The 15,146-nt window shown below is 40.3% G+C and overlaps 1 protein-coding gene across 3 annotated transcripts in view; it reads right to left on the bottom strand.

Moving 5' to 3' along the window:
* Nucleotides 1–15,146, bottom strand: part of LOC111150121 (phospholipase D1) — a 154,372-nt gene that overhangs the window by 55,953 nt on the left and 83,273 nt on the right. The window contains exons 13-19 of one of the 3 annotated variants that reach the window (XM_022507491.1): nucleotides 11,732–11,842; nucleotides 8,850–9,050; nucleotides 7,640–7,853; nucleotides 6,945–7,058; nucleotides 4,013–4,141; nucleotides 3,163–3,281; nucleotides 1,192–1,305 (exon numbers count right to left, since the gene is read on the bottom strand). In XM_022507491.1, coding sequence (XP_022363199.1) covers nucleotides 1,192–1,305; nucleotides 3,163–3,281; nucleotides 4,013–4,141; nucleotides 6,945–7,058; nucleotides 7,640–7,853; nucleotides 8,850–9,050; nucleotides 11,732–11,842 — 1,002 coding nt within the window. The remainder of the gene's footprint in view (nucleotides 1–1,191; nucleotides 1,306–3,162; nucleotides 3,282–4,012; nucleotides 4,142–6,944; nucleotides 7,059–7,639; nucleotides 7,854–8,849; nucleotides 9,051–11,731; nucleotides 11,843–15,146) is intronic. The other 2 variants (XM_022507500.1, XM_022507508.1) reach the window with 2 other exon arrangements.

Genomic DNA, 15,146 nt, shown 5'->3' with positions numbered 1-15,146 from the left:
AGCCCCAGTGGGTCTTAATTTTCCTATGTGTAATTTGAGATGCTTCGACTGGACGTGGTAAAATTATGGGATCCATTAAGCAAATTCCATATTCTATTAAAAGAGCCTCTAAAAGGCATTTGGTTAATTAGGAACTAAAATTAGATTGAACTATAACTAGCTTCTTAGATATGAAGTTTCAGCCACATTCCTGGTGCTTCCCCGGAATCCGTCCCTGCTTCACTGTGTGTATCATGTTGCTAGGGTGACTTCAGAAGGAATTAAAGGACAAGCCTTTCCTTGACTGGCCTTTCCTAAGAATATTTATTTATTTACACATTTTCCAATTATGAACGCATTCACTGGAATCCTTGGGACATAAAGATTCTTAACTTACATGTAAACTTAATACATTTTTGAGGAAACTAAAATCAGACCCTTTAGAGTGAATGTTATGAATGGAGGACAAAGAAACTTTAAAAAGTATTTTTTAAGTGTAGATGGGCTACTCCAAACTGATTAACCCTCTGTGGAGTCATTCTGCAACCTATCAGTGATAATATCAAACATAGTAAAAAAAAAAAAAAACAAAAAAAAAAAACTAAATTTTTTAAAAAATGCAAAAAGATAGGAATATAAATTTCTTGAGCATTTGATGTTTTTACAATTTATGCATGAAAGATTATACAGATTAAGAATACACATGCTTTCTGTGAGACCCTCTCATAAGGGAAAGGCTTCTTAACAACGACTGTTTTATATTTCAGTTATAAAGTGACTCAGTTAAGAAGATTATCCATCACCGACTCTAGGATAACTGTAAGACGCTAAGACAGCTACAGCGGGAGGAAGAGAGGCATAAAAGAGATGAGTGTGTGGCTGAAGAAATTGACAATACAGGTGATATAAAAGGTGTACACGTAAACATAATGGTGATTACGCTACAGTGTAGAATTAGACACGAGTGATAGAGGTAACACATGTAAAGGAAGTAAAACAGTGCATCTGTTATATTTATAAAAGAGTTCTAAAAAGAGAATAAATGGAATACACTTTAAATAGGAAATATAAAATTAAATTTAAAAGGTCTCTTCAGATTTGCTTTGGCGTCATCCTCATTGAAAAATCTGAAACCAGTGTTTCACTTAATCCAAGAAGAGTAATTTTACCCATTAGCATTCAGTGAAAAAAAAAAAAAAAAGCCAGCCTTACCTGTACATTGGCATGGACGGACGCAGGCACTTGGTATTTCAACTCATGGGCTGTTGTTTGAGATTTGGGAAGCAGGAAAGGGTAAGAAAGGGACCGATATTTTGACTTCATAATCTAAAATAAAGAAAAACAGGTAGAAAAAGAAAAGACCCATGTGAGAAAATAGCTCCATTCCTCCCTACTTTGTGATTATAAAAGAAATGCAGAGTCATTTGAATAAGAAAAAGAAAAAAAACGCTCACAGTGGAGCATTGTAATAGATTATTTTTGTGCTCTTTCTGTTTTCCAGAGACAGAGAACTCCTCCCCACTCCCTGCCCTTTTTTTTTAACCTTTTGTAGTGGGCATGTAACGTTTCATATTTTTAAAGAAAGCTTATATGCAATCTAGAGTTACAGAGGTATATAATGGCAAAAATGGTATTTGTTTTGTAACTGATTTCTTACTATGTTGTAGATATCTTGTCATAGCAATATAGCACCGTATATCCTATTTTTAAAACTTCCTAAGAAAATCATACAGAACGATAGTTTGTTAACTAAATTCCTATTAATGTACATTTCAGTTTTTCCTATTTTTTCAGATTAGAAGAAATATCAAAATAAATTACCTATCAGATTATTTCTTTTTTTTTAGATTTTATTTCTTTATTTTCCAGAGAGAGAGAGACAGCACAAGCAGGGGGAGCATCAGGCAGAGGGAGAAGCAGACTCCCCACTGACCAGGGAGCCCAACACAGGACTCAGTCCCAGGACCCTGGAATCATGAGCTGCGCCGAAGGCAGATGCTTAACTAACGAATCACACAGGCATCCCCAGATGACTTTAATTTAAATACCCAAAAAAGATTTTCTGAGTTAAAGCTTGTATAGTTTTTTTTTTTTTTAAAGATTTTATTTATTTATTTGACAGAGAGAGATCACAGTAGACAGAGGCAGGCAGAGAGAGAGAGAGAGGGAAGCAGGCTCCCTGCCGAGCAGAGAGCCCGATGCGGAACTCGATCCCAGGACCCTGGGATCATGACCTGAGCCGAAGGCAGTGGCTTAACCCACTGAGCCACCCAGGTGCCCCAAAGCTTGTATAGTTTTTTAAAAGCTTTCTGGAGTTTACCGATTTATCCTGCCAGCAATAGAATATACAGGCATCGGAAATCCCAACACCAACCGCAGATACCAGTAGGTTTAAAGTAATACTCCTTCATTTATTCATTCATGCTCCCTTAATTTTTGTTAAAAATATTTCCATTATTTCTCGGACTCCATGCTCAGTGGGGACTCTGCTTGAGATTCTCTCTCCCTCTCCCTTTGGCCCTCCCCCACCACTCTCTAAAATAAATTAAAAAGTCTTTAAAAAATATTTCCATTATTTCTAAAAAGTTGTAAGGTTTGTGTAAATAAAAGCTTATGTAAATGAAAGATCAGATGAGATTCTAAGTTGTTGATAAAACAATTTCTTCCCAAATTATCAAGGAGACTAATTCCTTGTCATAATTTATAGTAAATGAGAGGGAACCTTAATGATACCCGGAAGGTAGGTACTTAAGTTCTTTCTATATGTAATGAAGGCATAAAACACAGTCTGAAGAAAAGGGAAATGGCCCCATCTTCGCACACTGCTCCCCTCACTCAGAGCCGCCTCCCAGAAGCCTGGACCAGTATGAACCCAGCGTAATGCCAGGACAGGAAGGACTTCAAAACTCGAGCTCTCCCATCTAAACAAGGTCCCTGCCCCTCTACAACAGCCCTCCAGCTGACCCACCAGCCCAAACCAGATGCTTGATCAACACTGAATACCCAAAATGTGAAAAGGATCACAACAGGCCCCAAAAGTGCCATCTATCTCCCTGTGCTCTGGCAAACAGGCACTCAAGAGTGGATGGGCTACCACAGCATCTTCTTGCCCATCCTCTAGAAGTTTCTCCTCTTCCAGGCGCTCTCTATGTGGACAGAATTATGATAAAACAATCCATATACCTTCGTGAAGTTCCAGCGCTGGATGAAGTGACGGGCCACGTCCCGAGCCGCCTTCCCATGGACTGCAGAGCCAATGTCATGCCAAGGCATCCGGGGCGTGGAGTATCTGTCAATGAAATCTGCCCAGGGGCCCCAGGCACAGATCATCACTAACTGCTGGGCTGGGGATGGAGCCCTCTGATTCCAGCACCAACCAGACCATGATACAGCAAAGCAAACATGGTAACATTCACTGTGCCTCTCATACTGGGCTTGGGTGGGACAACACCTCTATAGCCAAGGGAAACATAGATGCACACTGAAGGGCACAGGCCCCCACGGACCTCCACCAGGATGTGTCCATTTCACTTCGTAGGAGATAATCACTAAGCCAGACAAGGTGTGAGTTGGTGTAAATGATCTAAGGTTGTGGACTTGATATTATATTTCTGTGTTGAAATAACCTCAGGCTATGTATACAGTCCCATCTCTATCTTCTCTTCGATCCATCAGCACAATGATAATCTGAAAATGTACCGTTTTCATGCTGGAAGATGAAGATGATATACAGAAAAGAAGATGATCAAAGGGAGGACACCAGCTCTTGCAGAATTATGTATTGTTACCCCCAAAATATGCCTAGATGAAACCCAGAGGTTTCACACAGTAAGCTACATCTCATGCTCTTTTCTTGTAACTACAAGGAAAAGTCCTAAGGTGTACGATCCGACCATAGTCTCCGAAGTTTTACCAAATATTCAAAACAAAACAAAGCAGAACAAATGACACTCTATCCCACAATGCGTACTTGCTCAGATGCTAACGAATAAAAGACAAAATATAAGCAGTCACCTGCTATCGTGGCACTCACCAGCAAAAGGTTTATCCAGTTGAACCCAGTCTTTGAAGACAAAATTGCAGTAGTCCTTTCCATGCCAGAACCTGGTTTCCCCGTGCAGCTCTCCCATGCCTGTCTGCAAACTGCGGATGGAGCTGGTATCTGGAAGGCAGCAGAGACTGTGTTCAGGTGAGCCCTGGAGAGGAGTCGGGGGAGGCTCCCCTCTCGCTCATTGTACACCTAGGGACTTCTGGACTGTTCTCTTAAGGCTCAGAACTAAGGCAGCATGTGTTCCTCCGGTCTGAGGCTGCGGGCTGGCAGGGTTTCACACTGCACACAAGTTTGTCATCCGTGGGTAGGCAGGCCTGTGACCACGCTCATTGCTGGACAATGACATTCAACATTCTTCTCTGCATCTACCAAATGACTGAAGAATGGACCACAGCGTTAACTGTGAATAAAGAACTCACTGGGAGCATCAATGAAAAAGCAGTAAAGCCAGGTCAGGCCGAGAAACATGAAAGGCAGAGGCCATGGAAAAATCACGCCCTTGGCCCTCGGCAACTGTTACGGTGCACACCCAATACGTAATTCTTGTCTTGAGCATCTCAAAAGCAAAATCAAATTTGCAGGCAGCCCCTGTTCCAGCCCTGGAATTGTCAAACTCGGTGACACGGATATTCATTTTCTGGGGTCAGAAATTCTTTACACATAAAAGGAAGAATTTGGCCTAGATGGCACCTAAAATCTTTGGGCTCTAACATTCTACGTTCCCAACATCATAAATGACATCCATTAAAAAATATCACAACAACACACAGAATTTACGATCACATAGGCGCAAAAGCAGCCATCCACTACAATGTTTCACAATGAGCTCTGCTGGGACCATTTGACCTCAGGGTGAATACTTTGTCTTAAACAGTTTGTACATTCCTGGGATATGCTGACCACAAAGACAACTAAGCAGGAAGACAAGCAGAGCTACAAATCACAAATGCAGCGCTTGGCACACAAGAGGCACAAAACAAACAGGACACTGGATGCAAAACGATTCATTAAATGAATACATGGTAGCACGCGCCAGTGAGACTACCGGACTCCCCCCCCCCCCCCACCAACCCACCGCCCCCTGGCCCCTGCCACCACATGTCCCAGCACTGTCTTTCTAAAGTGCAGACTGCTGGCTTAAAAGCATTTTAAGACCACCTGCTGCCTATAGGGAGTCAAATCTTAAAAGCTGCATGTGCACAGAAGGCTCTTCCCAAACGAGTGCCAACCTGCCTTTCTGAGCCTTTTCTTCCCAAAGCCAGGCACACCACATTTCTCATAGGATTTTGAAAGGCGTGGTCTGTTACGTGTTCGTGCAGCTGCACGGTCCTTCGGTGTGGAATGATCTCCCCTCCCTCTCAGCCTCAGCTTCACGTCCTTCCAGAGCCATGTGAGCTGGTACCTGCCCTATGGATACCTCCCAGATCCCCGTAGGGGGAGGCAGCCACTGGAGGCGTTGTAGAACCCTCAGTGGCCACATGCCCTGGGGCCTCTGACTCAGTGTCATGACCCTGTAAGGAGTAAGGAAGCTCCCCACCAGCCGGTAAACCCCTCAGGGCTGGACAGTGTACTTTCACCACTCGGTGTAGCTCTCAGTAGTCAGTAGGCAATCAATCAGTATTTGAAGAGCACAGGTTTTTGTTTTGTTTTGTTTTTTTAAAGATTTTATTTATTGACTTGACAGAGAGCACAAGCAGGGGGAGCAGCAGAGGCAGAGGGAGAAGCAGGCTCCCGCTGAGCAGGGATCCTGGGATCATGACCTGAGCCCAAGACAGACGCTTAAGGACTGAGCCACCCAAAGTCCCAGCAGAGCAAAAGTTCTTAAACGATCACCACACACACTGCTAATATTGAGCTACTCCGGGCTCAATGCGGGGCTTGATCCCATGACCACAGAGATCATGATCTGAGCTGAAAGCAACAGTCGGACACTTAACCAACCATGCCACCCAAATGCCCCATCAAGGTCTTTTGTGCCCAAGTGAAACTGACATTGCAAAGAAGCTAGCAGTTTATAGCCTCAGGAAAGGAAGTTATTAACTCAAGTATTCAGTTTCAGTTTCTCATGAAGAGTCACTCTACATTTAATTTGGGTTTCAGGTCCTATGAGACAATATAAATTTAAGTCATTACACAGTTTAAATGTAGAGCTGTGCTCTTTAAACTCCTTTAATAGCAGACCCTTACCCCCCCCCCCCCCCCCGCAACACAAATTCTCATGGAACTTCAACATATATATGGAAGCAGGATTTCTCTGCTTGAAGCAAGTACCCATAGCGGTGGGAGAGTCCAGGGCCCACCTCCTCAGAATTCCTCTCAGAGCCCCTGAGAAACTCCAGGGTCCACAAGTACCCAGCCACAGAAACTGGGCTCTACTTCAGTCTTCTCAATAGCACACAAGAACCATGACCTTGGACTTTAGCCACATGCTTGGGATGCAGTAATCTGCATTTTTGCTAAATCACAAATCTGAATTATGAGCTCTGGGAGGCTGATAAACTGGAACACCATTGTGCAAGCTGCTTATCATCCCTGACCCTGAGTTTCCTCGTCTGTGAAAAGGGCGATAATGCTAGTACTACCAAGTACCACCAGTGCTCAGCGGCATCACAGGCAGTCAGCACACAATAAACCAGTTTATGATTTTACCATGGTCACCATTTGTTACGATTGTTACTTATCCCTTTATGTGATCTGTTGCCAAATCCCTCTTCATCCCCACCTCCGCATTTTGGGCCCTGATTAACTTATTCGAATACTTCGTTCTTGCAAAAGCTTATCAGATTACAATTTCTAGTAACACGTGTGGCGTGGATGCGGTGCAAACAGAAAGCCAGTCCAGAAACACACTCGCTCTGCTCATGCAGCGAAAGCGGACGCCCAAGGACGTTCAGCCGCCTCACACATCACTTACCCACGTCAGGTCTAGCGAGCCCCTGCTCAGACTTACTGGAAGAGCGAAAGAGTTTCAGGTGGGGTTTTAAACCATGGATTAAATTCTGACGACTTCTACAGTGATTACAATAACCTGAAGAAAGCCAAAATTTCTTTTTTTTTCTTTTTTACAAAGAAATATATATACATCAAGTTTTCTAAACCGAAACGCAGGCTCCGTCATTTTTATAAAACGAGACAAGGCTATAAAATCAGTCACAAATTCTGTGCAACAGAAAACTGCCAAACTTTAAGGCAGACGTGGAAAGAAGAGCCCATTGACCAGATGTAGGCAATCTAATGTCTGAAGATAAAAGCTTCACGTATTTCTGGATAGGAAGAGAAAGGAGATTTCCTCTCTGAAAAGTGAAGGACGCCTAATACTTTTCTTTTTTCTTTATAACTTGGCGTTTTTTTAGAAACACCAAGTCATTCGGCTACCATCAGAAATATGAATTGTGGTTGTTATGACTCCTTCTGTAAATTAAACAATAAATCGGCTCTCAAGTGAGGCCAACAAAGCCACAAAATGGCAGGATACTGAATAAATAGGGTGACAGAGCCCCTATGACCCCATTCCAGAGAGACAGGTTTTTAAAAAGACTGGTACACTGTATCTAGCTGCGGAAGGACAGATCGTCATCAAGACACATTGTAGCAAAGACCAAGACTTACTGGAGGCGCTGTCAACGCTGCTGATGCTGTCCGCGTTGTGCATGTGGTGCTTGTACAACTGCCTGTAGAGGCTAAATTTAGAGAACTTTCTGGACTTTCCTATTCCTTTCAGTTTTGAATCCATATCATCAACACTCTTTAGGGTGGGTGGATTTTTACTAGATTCATTTTTATCTTTGAGGCTCAAGGATTCCATGGACTCTGTTGTTTCAGCCTGAGAAAATTATTGGGGGGAGAAAAAAAGACACTGTGTAACCTTCGCGGCCAAGTGATCCCTTCATTCCAGCTGAGTGAAGTTCACACTGGACGGAGGCTCTCTATCAGACACACAGTAGTGGGTGAGGTCAGCCCCCCGGGGCAGTGGAGGATTCTTCTGAGCTGTTTCAACACTCACGGAGCGAGACCAGGCGTCCCATGGTAGTTCCTCCTTCAGTAGACCAAATTCTTGAAATTTCATACCAGCTAACCTTTGTGTCTCAAACACAATTACACAAGTTGTATTCACTGTTGAGCATCTGAACTTCTGCCTCTGATAAATGTTAAGTAGTGCTTTTTCTGCCAATTATTTTCCTGGCTACTTATTCACTAAATCTCTTTTTTTTTTCCAGAAAAGTTGCCATGATATCCAGCAGTAAAACAAGATGGAGCCCATTAAAATTTTTAATAAGTGTATTGATATTTTGGTAACGGTTCGAGTTGAAATAGTGAGTGCTGCCTATGGATATAGGTAGATGGATGCTTTGGCAGCTCTTGGTTTGAAAGGTTCTTTGAGAAGTTATTAACTTCTGGTATTCAGAAAGAAGTCCCTCCGTGACTCCAGACTGACCTTGCCTCTATTTGCATGTCTTTAAGAAGGAAGATTTCAAAAGCCTTGGCATTTGTAATAAGACTGCTTATTTAACTTAAAGCCCAACTGATGCGTATTTTTGATTATGAATTTTTCTTCCAAATAGGAAATGAATTGTTTAAATGGGAAACAAAGATGCTGACTGTGAGCTAGCAAATGCACTATTGGATCTCTTCTCTCTTACAAGGGAAGAGACTGAGATTAAGAGATGCAAAGTTACAGACTTGCTGGGTGGTATTTCAAACCAGGTCTGTCCATCCAGAATAGGCCACTCCTCACTGAACCAGTCAGTCATGCTAATACTGCATACTTGTACAAATCGTGTCCCGTTTATGCAGTTCCATAAAGGTGAAATTTACTTACTGTGAAGGAACCCAGAGATGGTCCTACAGTGACACGCTTCACACTGCCCACGTCTGTGAGCCTATGCTCATTGTCATCCCATCTGCCATAGGCCAGGTCGATCCCACCCACAAAGGCCAATGACTGGTCAATAACAACAAGTTTCTCATGATGAGCCCACAGATATACACTGGATGACACATGATCTGGGTGTCTCATCACCTTCGGAGGGAAAAGAAAAACCCACATGTAATGCACTTTTCCTTCATGTTATAATAACATAGATCTGTTTTCTCCCCTGAATAACACTTTTTTTCTTCCTTTCTTTCTCCCTCCCTCCCTTTCTTTCTTTCTCTCTTTCATTTTCTTTCAAGAGTTTTTTTTTAAATTCAAGTTAGTTAACACATAATGTAGTATCAGTTTCAGGGGTAGAATTTAGTGATTCATCACTTGCTATTAACACCCAAGGCGCACTACAACAAGTGCCCTCCTTAATGCCCATCACCCCATTTACCCCATTCCCTCACCCACCTCCCCTCCAGCAACCCCCAGTTTGTTCCCTAGAGTTAAGAGACTCTTATGGTTTGCCTCCCTCTTTTTTTATCTTTTTTCCCCTTCCTCTGTGTTCACCTGTTTTGTTTCTTAAATCCCATATCAATGAAATCCTATGGTATTTGTCTTTCTCTGACTTATTTTGCTTAGCATAATACCCTCTAGTTCCATCCTCATCATTGCAAATGGCGAGACTTCATTCTTTTTGATGGCTGAGTAATATTCCTTCGTGTGTGTGTGTGTGTGTGTGTGTGTGTGTGTGTGTGTGTGTGTTATTCTATATCTATTTATCAGTTGATGGAAATTTGGGCTCTTCCCATAGCTTGGCTATTGTGAACACTGCTGCTATAAACATTGGGGTGCATTTGCTCCTTCAAATCACTATTTTTGTATCCTTTGGATAAATACCTAATAGTGCAGTTGCTGGGTCACAGGGTAGCTCTATTTTTAACTTTTTGAGGAACCTCCATACTGTGTTCCAGTGGCTGCCCCAGTTTGCATTCCCACAACAGTGTAAGAGGGGTCCCCTTTATCTGCATCTTTGCCAACATCTGTTGTTTCCTGACTTGTTATTTTGGGCATGCTTCCCTGAATAGCATTTTCTATAACTCAAATACCAAAATGTTCTATGTAACCGAAGTTCTAATTTCATTCTCAATATTTAGAAGAAGAAGACTCCTAGTTACTTTTTAAGCCTCTCAAACAGTCCCACCCCATACCACATTTTGGGGAAGCTGCCATTTAGCTAGAAATTTGGCCACATGGTTCGGTAAAAGCTCAACACAATAGCTGATTCTTTTTTCTATGTTAAAGAGTTCCATTATACCTGCTATTATTTAAAAAACTCTAAAAGTGTTTAACCAACATCTAACTCTGACAGATTTTTTAATAAGTATATTGACATTTTGGCAGCCATTGAGGGGAAATGGCAAGCATACGGATATAGGAATATACATACTTCGACAGCTCTTGATTTGAAAGATATTTTGAGATGTTATTAACCTCCTGCTTTCAAACAGAATTCTTTCTGAATGATCCCAGACTGACCTATTTTTGTATATCTTTAAGTAGAAACATTCCAAAAACTTTGGAGACTACTTTTTTTTTTTTAAGTAACCTACTTCTTTTGTGTGTGGAAAATATACATAACATAAATTTACCATATTCACCATTTTTAAATGTACAGTATAGTGGCAATAAGTACATTCATATCATTCAGTCATCCCCACTATCTCCAGAACTCTTCATTTTGCAAAACTGGAACTCTAGACCCATTGAAGGATAACTCCCCCATTCCCTCCTTCCTGCAACCCCTGGGAAACACCATTCTACTCTCTGTCTCTATGACTTTGACTTACATATTTATCAATAGAATCATACAATATTTACCTCTTTGTGATTGGCTTATTTCATGTAGAATAATATCCCCAAGGTTCATCTATGTTTTAGCATATGTCAGAATTCCCTTCCTTTTTGAGACTGAAATATATTCCACTGTATGTGGAATCTCAACATGATTGGGAGTCTGATAGTAAAGTGTCCAACTACTATTGTAGAGCTGTCGATTCTGTCTTCAATTCTATCAGTATTTGCTTAACCTAGTTTGATGGTCATTACTAGGTAGGTACATGTTTATAATTGCTGCACTGAAACTTTTATTAATATATAACATCCTTCCTTGTCTACTCTAAGCTTTTTCTACTTTAAGTCAATTTCATCTGCTATTAGTATAGCCACTCCTGCTCTCTTTTGATTACTATTTACATGGGACACCTTTTTTGGAACCAAATTAAATATATAATTGTTATATATTTTAAGCCTGCTGGAGATTTATTAATTCATTGCTTCGCTAGATCTCAAACACTGAGGAATAACTACTGATAGGCTTTAAATCTCTGATAAATATTGAATAGCTTTTTTAAAAACTGCTTCCTGTGTTTATTTATTAGTTTTTTGTACAAGTTGCTATTAAGAAAAAGCTTCTTAAATCCTAGAGGAGCTCTCTGTTGCTACCAGCACTGAAGGGGCATCACAAGGAGATCACATGTAAGAGGTTCCAGGACAATCTTTATGAGGAGCATGGGACCTTGACAGAGCTTCTGAACCCTGAAACAATTCTAAAAGGTGAGTTCTTGGCTAAATGATCAGGGTCGGAAATGTGAACTCTGCTGACTCCATCAATAGCAGATGTACAAGAAAGGACAGTATTTTATTTCTAAAGAGGATACGATGCTATTTAGTCAAACTATCCATTAAAGAACTCTACAAATAACACTGCTCCAAGCAAAACACATCTGAAAAACTACAGAATCACAGAGAAGAAGTACTGTTCAGAAGGATGAACCTAATACCTTAATATTGGGGTGTAGACGCATCAAAGTCCTCTTGCTGTATTCACTGTTGATCCCAAGAGCAAGCTCCACCTCTTTGTAAAGCATCACAAAGATTCTCACTCCCTGTTGCTGTCACGGGAGAAAACACAGGGAGGAATGAGAGCTTCTGGAAGTCGGTGAGGATTTTCTTTCTCTTTTTCCTTCCCGTGCATTACAAACTTTCCTCTACCAACAAGTATAATAAACTATTTAATGAGAATACAATACAAGAAGGTGACACGCAAGTGTATTTTAAGATACAAATATCAAAAATAAAAATTTATCTCCCTTTCATTCCCGTGACTTGTCATACCAGGAGACAATGTCAATAGGCGATTCATTAGAACCAAAAGGCTGAAATGGTAACCTCCTTGCTGAAAGTGTCTGATGATCTTATACCTCTGAACATTTTCAAACATTTGTCACTGAGCATAGTTTTTGCTGGATTCATGTTACAGGATTAGAATTTTTGGTTTGTTTTTATTATACTTCAATTAGTTGAAATAGCAGTGACATGAAACTCTGATGCAGTAAATTATAGTAAATATCCCCTAAATGTTTCTGGAGCAATTTAATAGAATTTTTCTTTATTAAAAACCATTTAATAGAAAAACATTTCTTTATCTTCAACGATGGATATATTGATTCATACTCTTAATCCACAATTACATCATTAATGTCTGTTTGTGAAATGACTCCTTCAGAAGTCAGTTTCTCTAACATCCAAAAATCCCCGAGTTTTAACAACAGCACAAAATTAACACTGATCTAACTTGAGACCCTGGTCTTAAAAGAAGATAGACAAGATTGTTGTAAGGGTCAAATTAAATCAAAAGAGCCTGATAAACTTTTGACATGCTATACACATAACATTTTTTATTAATATTAACCATCAAAAAGACAATGTCTAACAGCTGGTAGTATAAAAAAACCCAAACTCCTGGGGCACCTGGGTGGCTCAGTTGGTTTGGTGTCTGCCTTCAGCTCAAGTCATGATCTCAGGGTCCGGGGATCAAGCCCCACATCAGGCTCCCTGCTTATCAGGGAGTCTGCTTCTCCTTCTGCCCCTTCCCCTGCTCATGTGCGCTCGTTCTCTCTCTCTCTCTCTCTCAAATAAATAAATAAATAAATACAATCTTAAAAAAAAGAAAACAAAACTAATATTTTCTCTTACAGTTCTGTGTAGTGATAAGGTTTTAGCCTGTATGAATCTGCCCACACCTAAATGTCCTTCCTCCTCTCCCTGTCCAGTCACGTGGTTCCCTCACCAACATACAGTTCAGAATGTACTCCTCCAAGAAACTCTTATCTCATTTACCCGCATGTCTTGTATGACCTTTTTACTTTTTTAGCTTTGCATCCCCAGTATTGTGCAATTTGCAACATCTGAATTTGCATCATCTATATCCAGCAGCTCTGAAGGCATTCTGACACACACTGCACACACACTGGGTAATGTACCTACACCTAGGCACTTGATAGCCTACGGATAAAGGCAAGAATTTCCCCATGATACAGTACCCTCTAAAGTATTAGAAATACAGGCATATCTAATAAAACTATAGTGACAAGTGACATATCTAATAAAACTATAGTGACAATTTAGTTAGAATTTAAATTAACAATCCATGGTAATTAAGCATGGGCATAGTTCATAGTGGAAATCTGAGTCATTAATTTAAGAAGCCAATTAGGTTGAACACATCTTATTTATAAGAACTGGTTTTTTGGGGGCACCTGGGTGGCTCAGTGGGTTAAGCCGCTGCCTTCAGCTCAGGTCATGATCTCAGGGTCCTAGGATCGAGCCCCGCATCAGGCTCTCTGCTCAACAGGGAGCCTGCTTCCCCCTCTCTCTGCCTGCTTCTCTGCCTACTTGTTACCTCTCTCTTTCTAAAAAAAAAAAAAGAAAAAAAAAAGAACTGGTTACTTTTACAACGCTACAAAAATGTGAAGTAACATAGGAGTTAATATTTTTAGGTTACAAGGTATAAAACCAAATATATATATAATTTCCCAATAATGATCTGCCAATATTAAGAACCATTTTTGGCCCCTAAATCCTTATAAGAACACATAACTTCAAAGTACGAACACTCTGTAAAATGCGAAAAGTCTATACGTTTTTGGAGGAACACATACTAAATATATGTTCTAAGCTGCGTTAATGAAATTTGAGTACTATAAGACCCATTCTGACTCTAAAAAAAAAATAGAATGAAAATATATATGTAATCTTCTTTCTGGTTAACAGCTGAGTTTTGGAACTTGCTTATTACTGATTATAATTATGCAACTATTATTGCAACCAAGTGTAAAGTACAAATATGAGTAAAAAGATAGGAAGTGAAACAGTAAGCAAGGAATAAACTGATTAACTTCTAACAGTTTTGGCCCTCAGGGCTCTGCAATAAACCATGGATAGAGGGCTTTAAATGAAAACTAGAACATTATTTTTTTCCCCCTACTGTTCATATTTACTCTGCTATTTGCGTACTTTAGGATTCAGCACTGGAAACCAGTGATTTAAAAAAAGCCTCCCATTGAAAGATACAGTATAAAGTTGAAAACCCAAAATTGCAACCTAGATTATAAAATGTTACACCTGACATCTCTCATCATGGTTCATTTGTTTTAAATGGATGAAGTTCTGCTTCTCAGGCTTATGCAATTACCATACTTGAAGGACAGTAGCTGCAGTTTAGAAACTGGCCTGAACCTGACAGTTTTTGATTTACCTACATAACTAATGGATTTTTGAAATAATAGAGATGTTAACACTAATGGATCACATTACTACCCTCCCTCTATTAATACCTGACATCTTCTTCTATAATTTGTCTTTTCTCCTTGAAATAAACTAACTCCAAAGGATAAAATTTAAAGAAAAAAAAGGAAAACAGGGTAGAGACTTACAAGTCTTTTTAGCTTACATACAAAGTACTAATGAGGAAGTAATTGAAGAAAACAGCTCATTTTAGGTAATTTGGTTTACAATTATTTACTTACATCCATATCATAATAAATGGTTAACTAGTGACAAGATTTCTGTGATCATAAAGCAATAAATTCCTCTTCTTTTGGTCAAGGTATTACAACCCTATCATAAACTCTAAACTACAAAGGGCAAAGGAAAAATGTTCCTGGACAATGAAGGCATTTGCCAGGTTACAGTAGTGCAGACTTACACAAAACGTGAGAAATACTTGTGTAAAATGAAAGCCAAATTAGAAGAGAAACCATAAGAGACTGTGGACTCTGAGAAACAAACGGAGGGTTTTGGGAGGGGGGGAGGGAGTGGGGGGGGATGAGTGAGCCTGGTGATGGGTATTAAGGAGGGCACATATTGCATGGAGCACCGGGTGTGGTGCATAAACAATGAATCTTGGAACACTGA

The sequence above is a fragment of the Enhydra lutris genome, unplaced genomic scaffold (assembly GCF_002288905.1).
Source record: "Enhydra lutris kenyoni isolate GAN:26980312 unplaced genomic scaffold, ASM228890v2 scaffoldscaffold2, whole genome shotgun sequence".
In the NCBI taxonomy this organism is placed as follows: Eukaryota; Metazoa; Chordata; class Mammalia; order Carnivora; family Mustelidae; genus Enhydra; species Enhydra lutris.
Note: the sequence above shows the minus strand (reverse complement) of the source record. Positions and strands in the feature narration are given on the sequence as shown.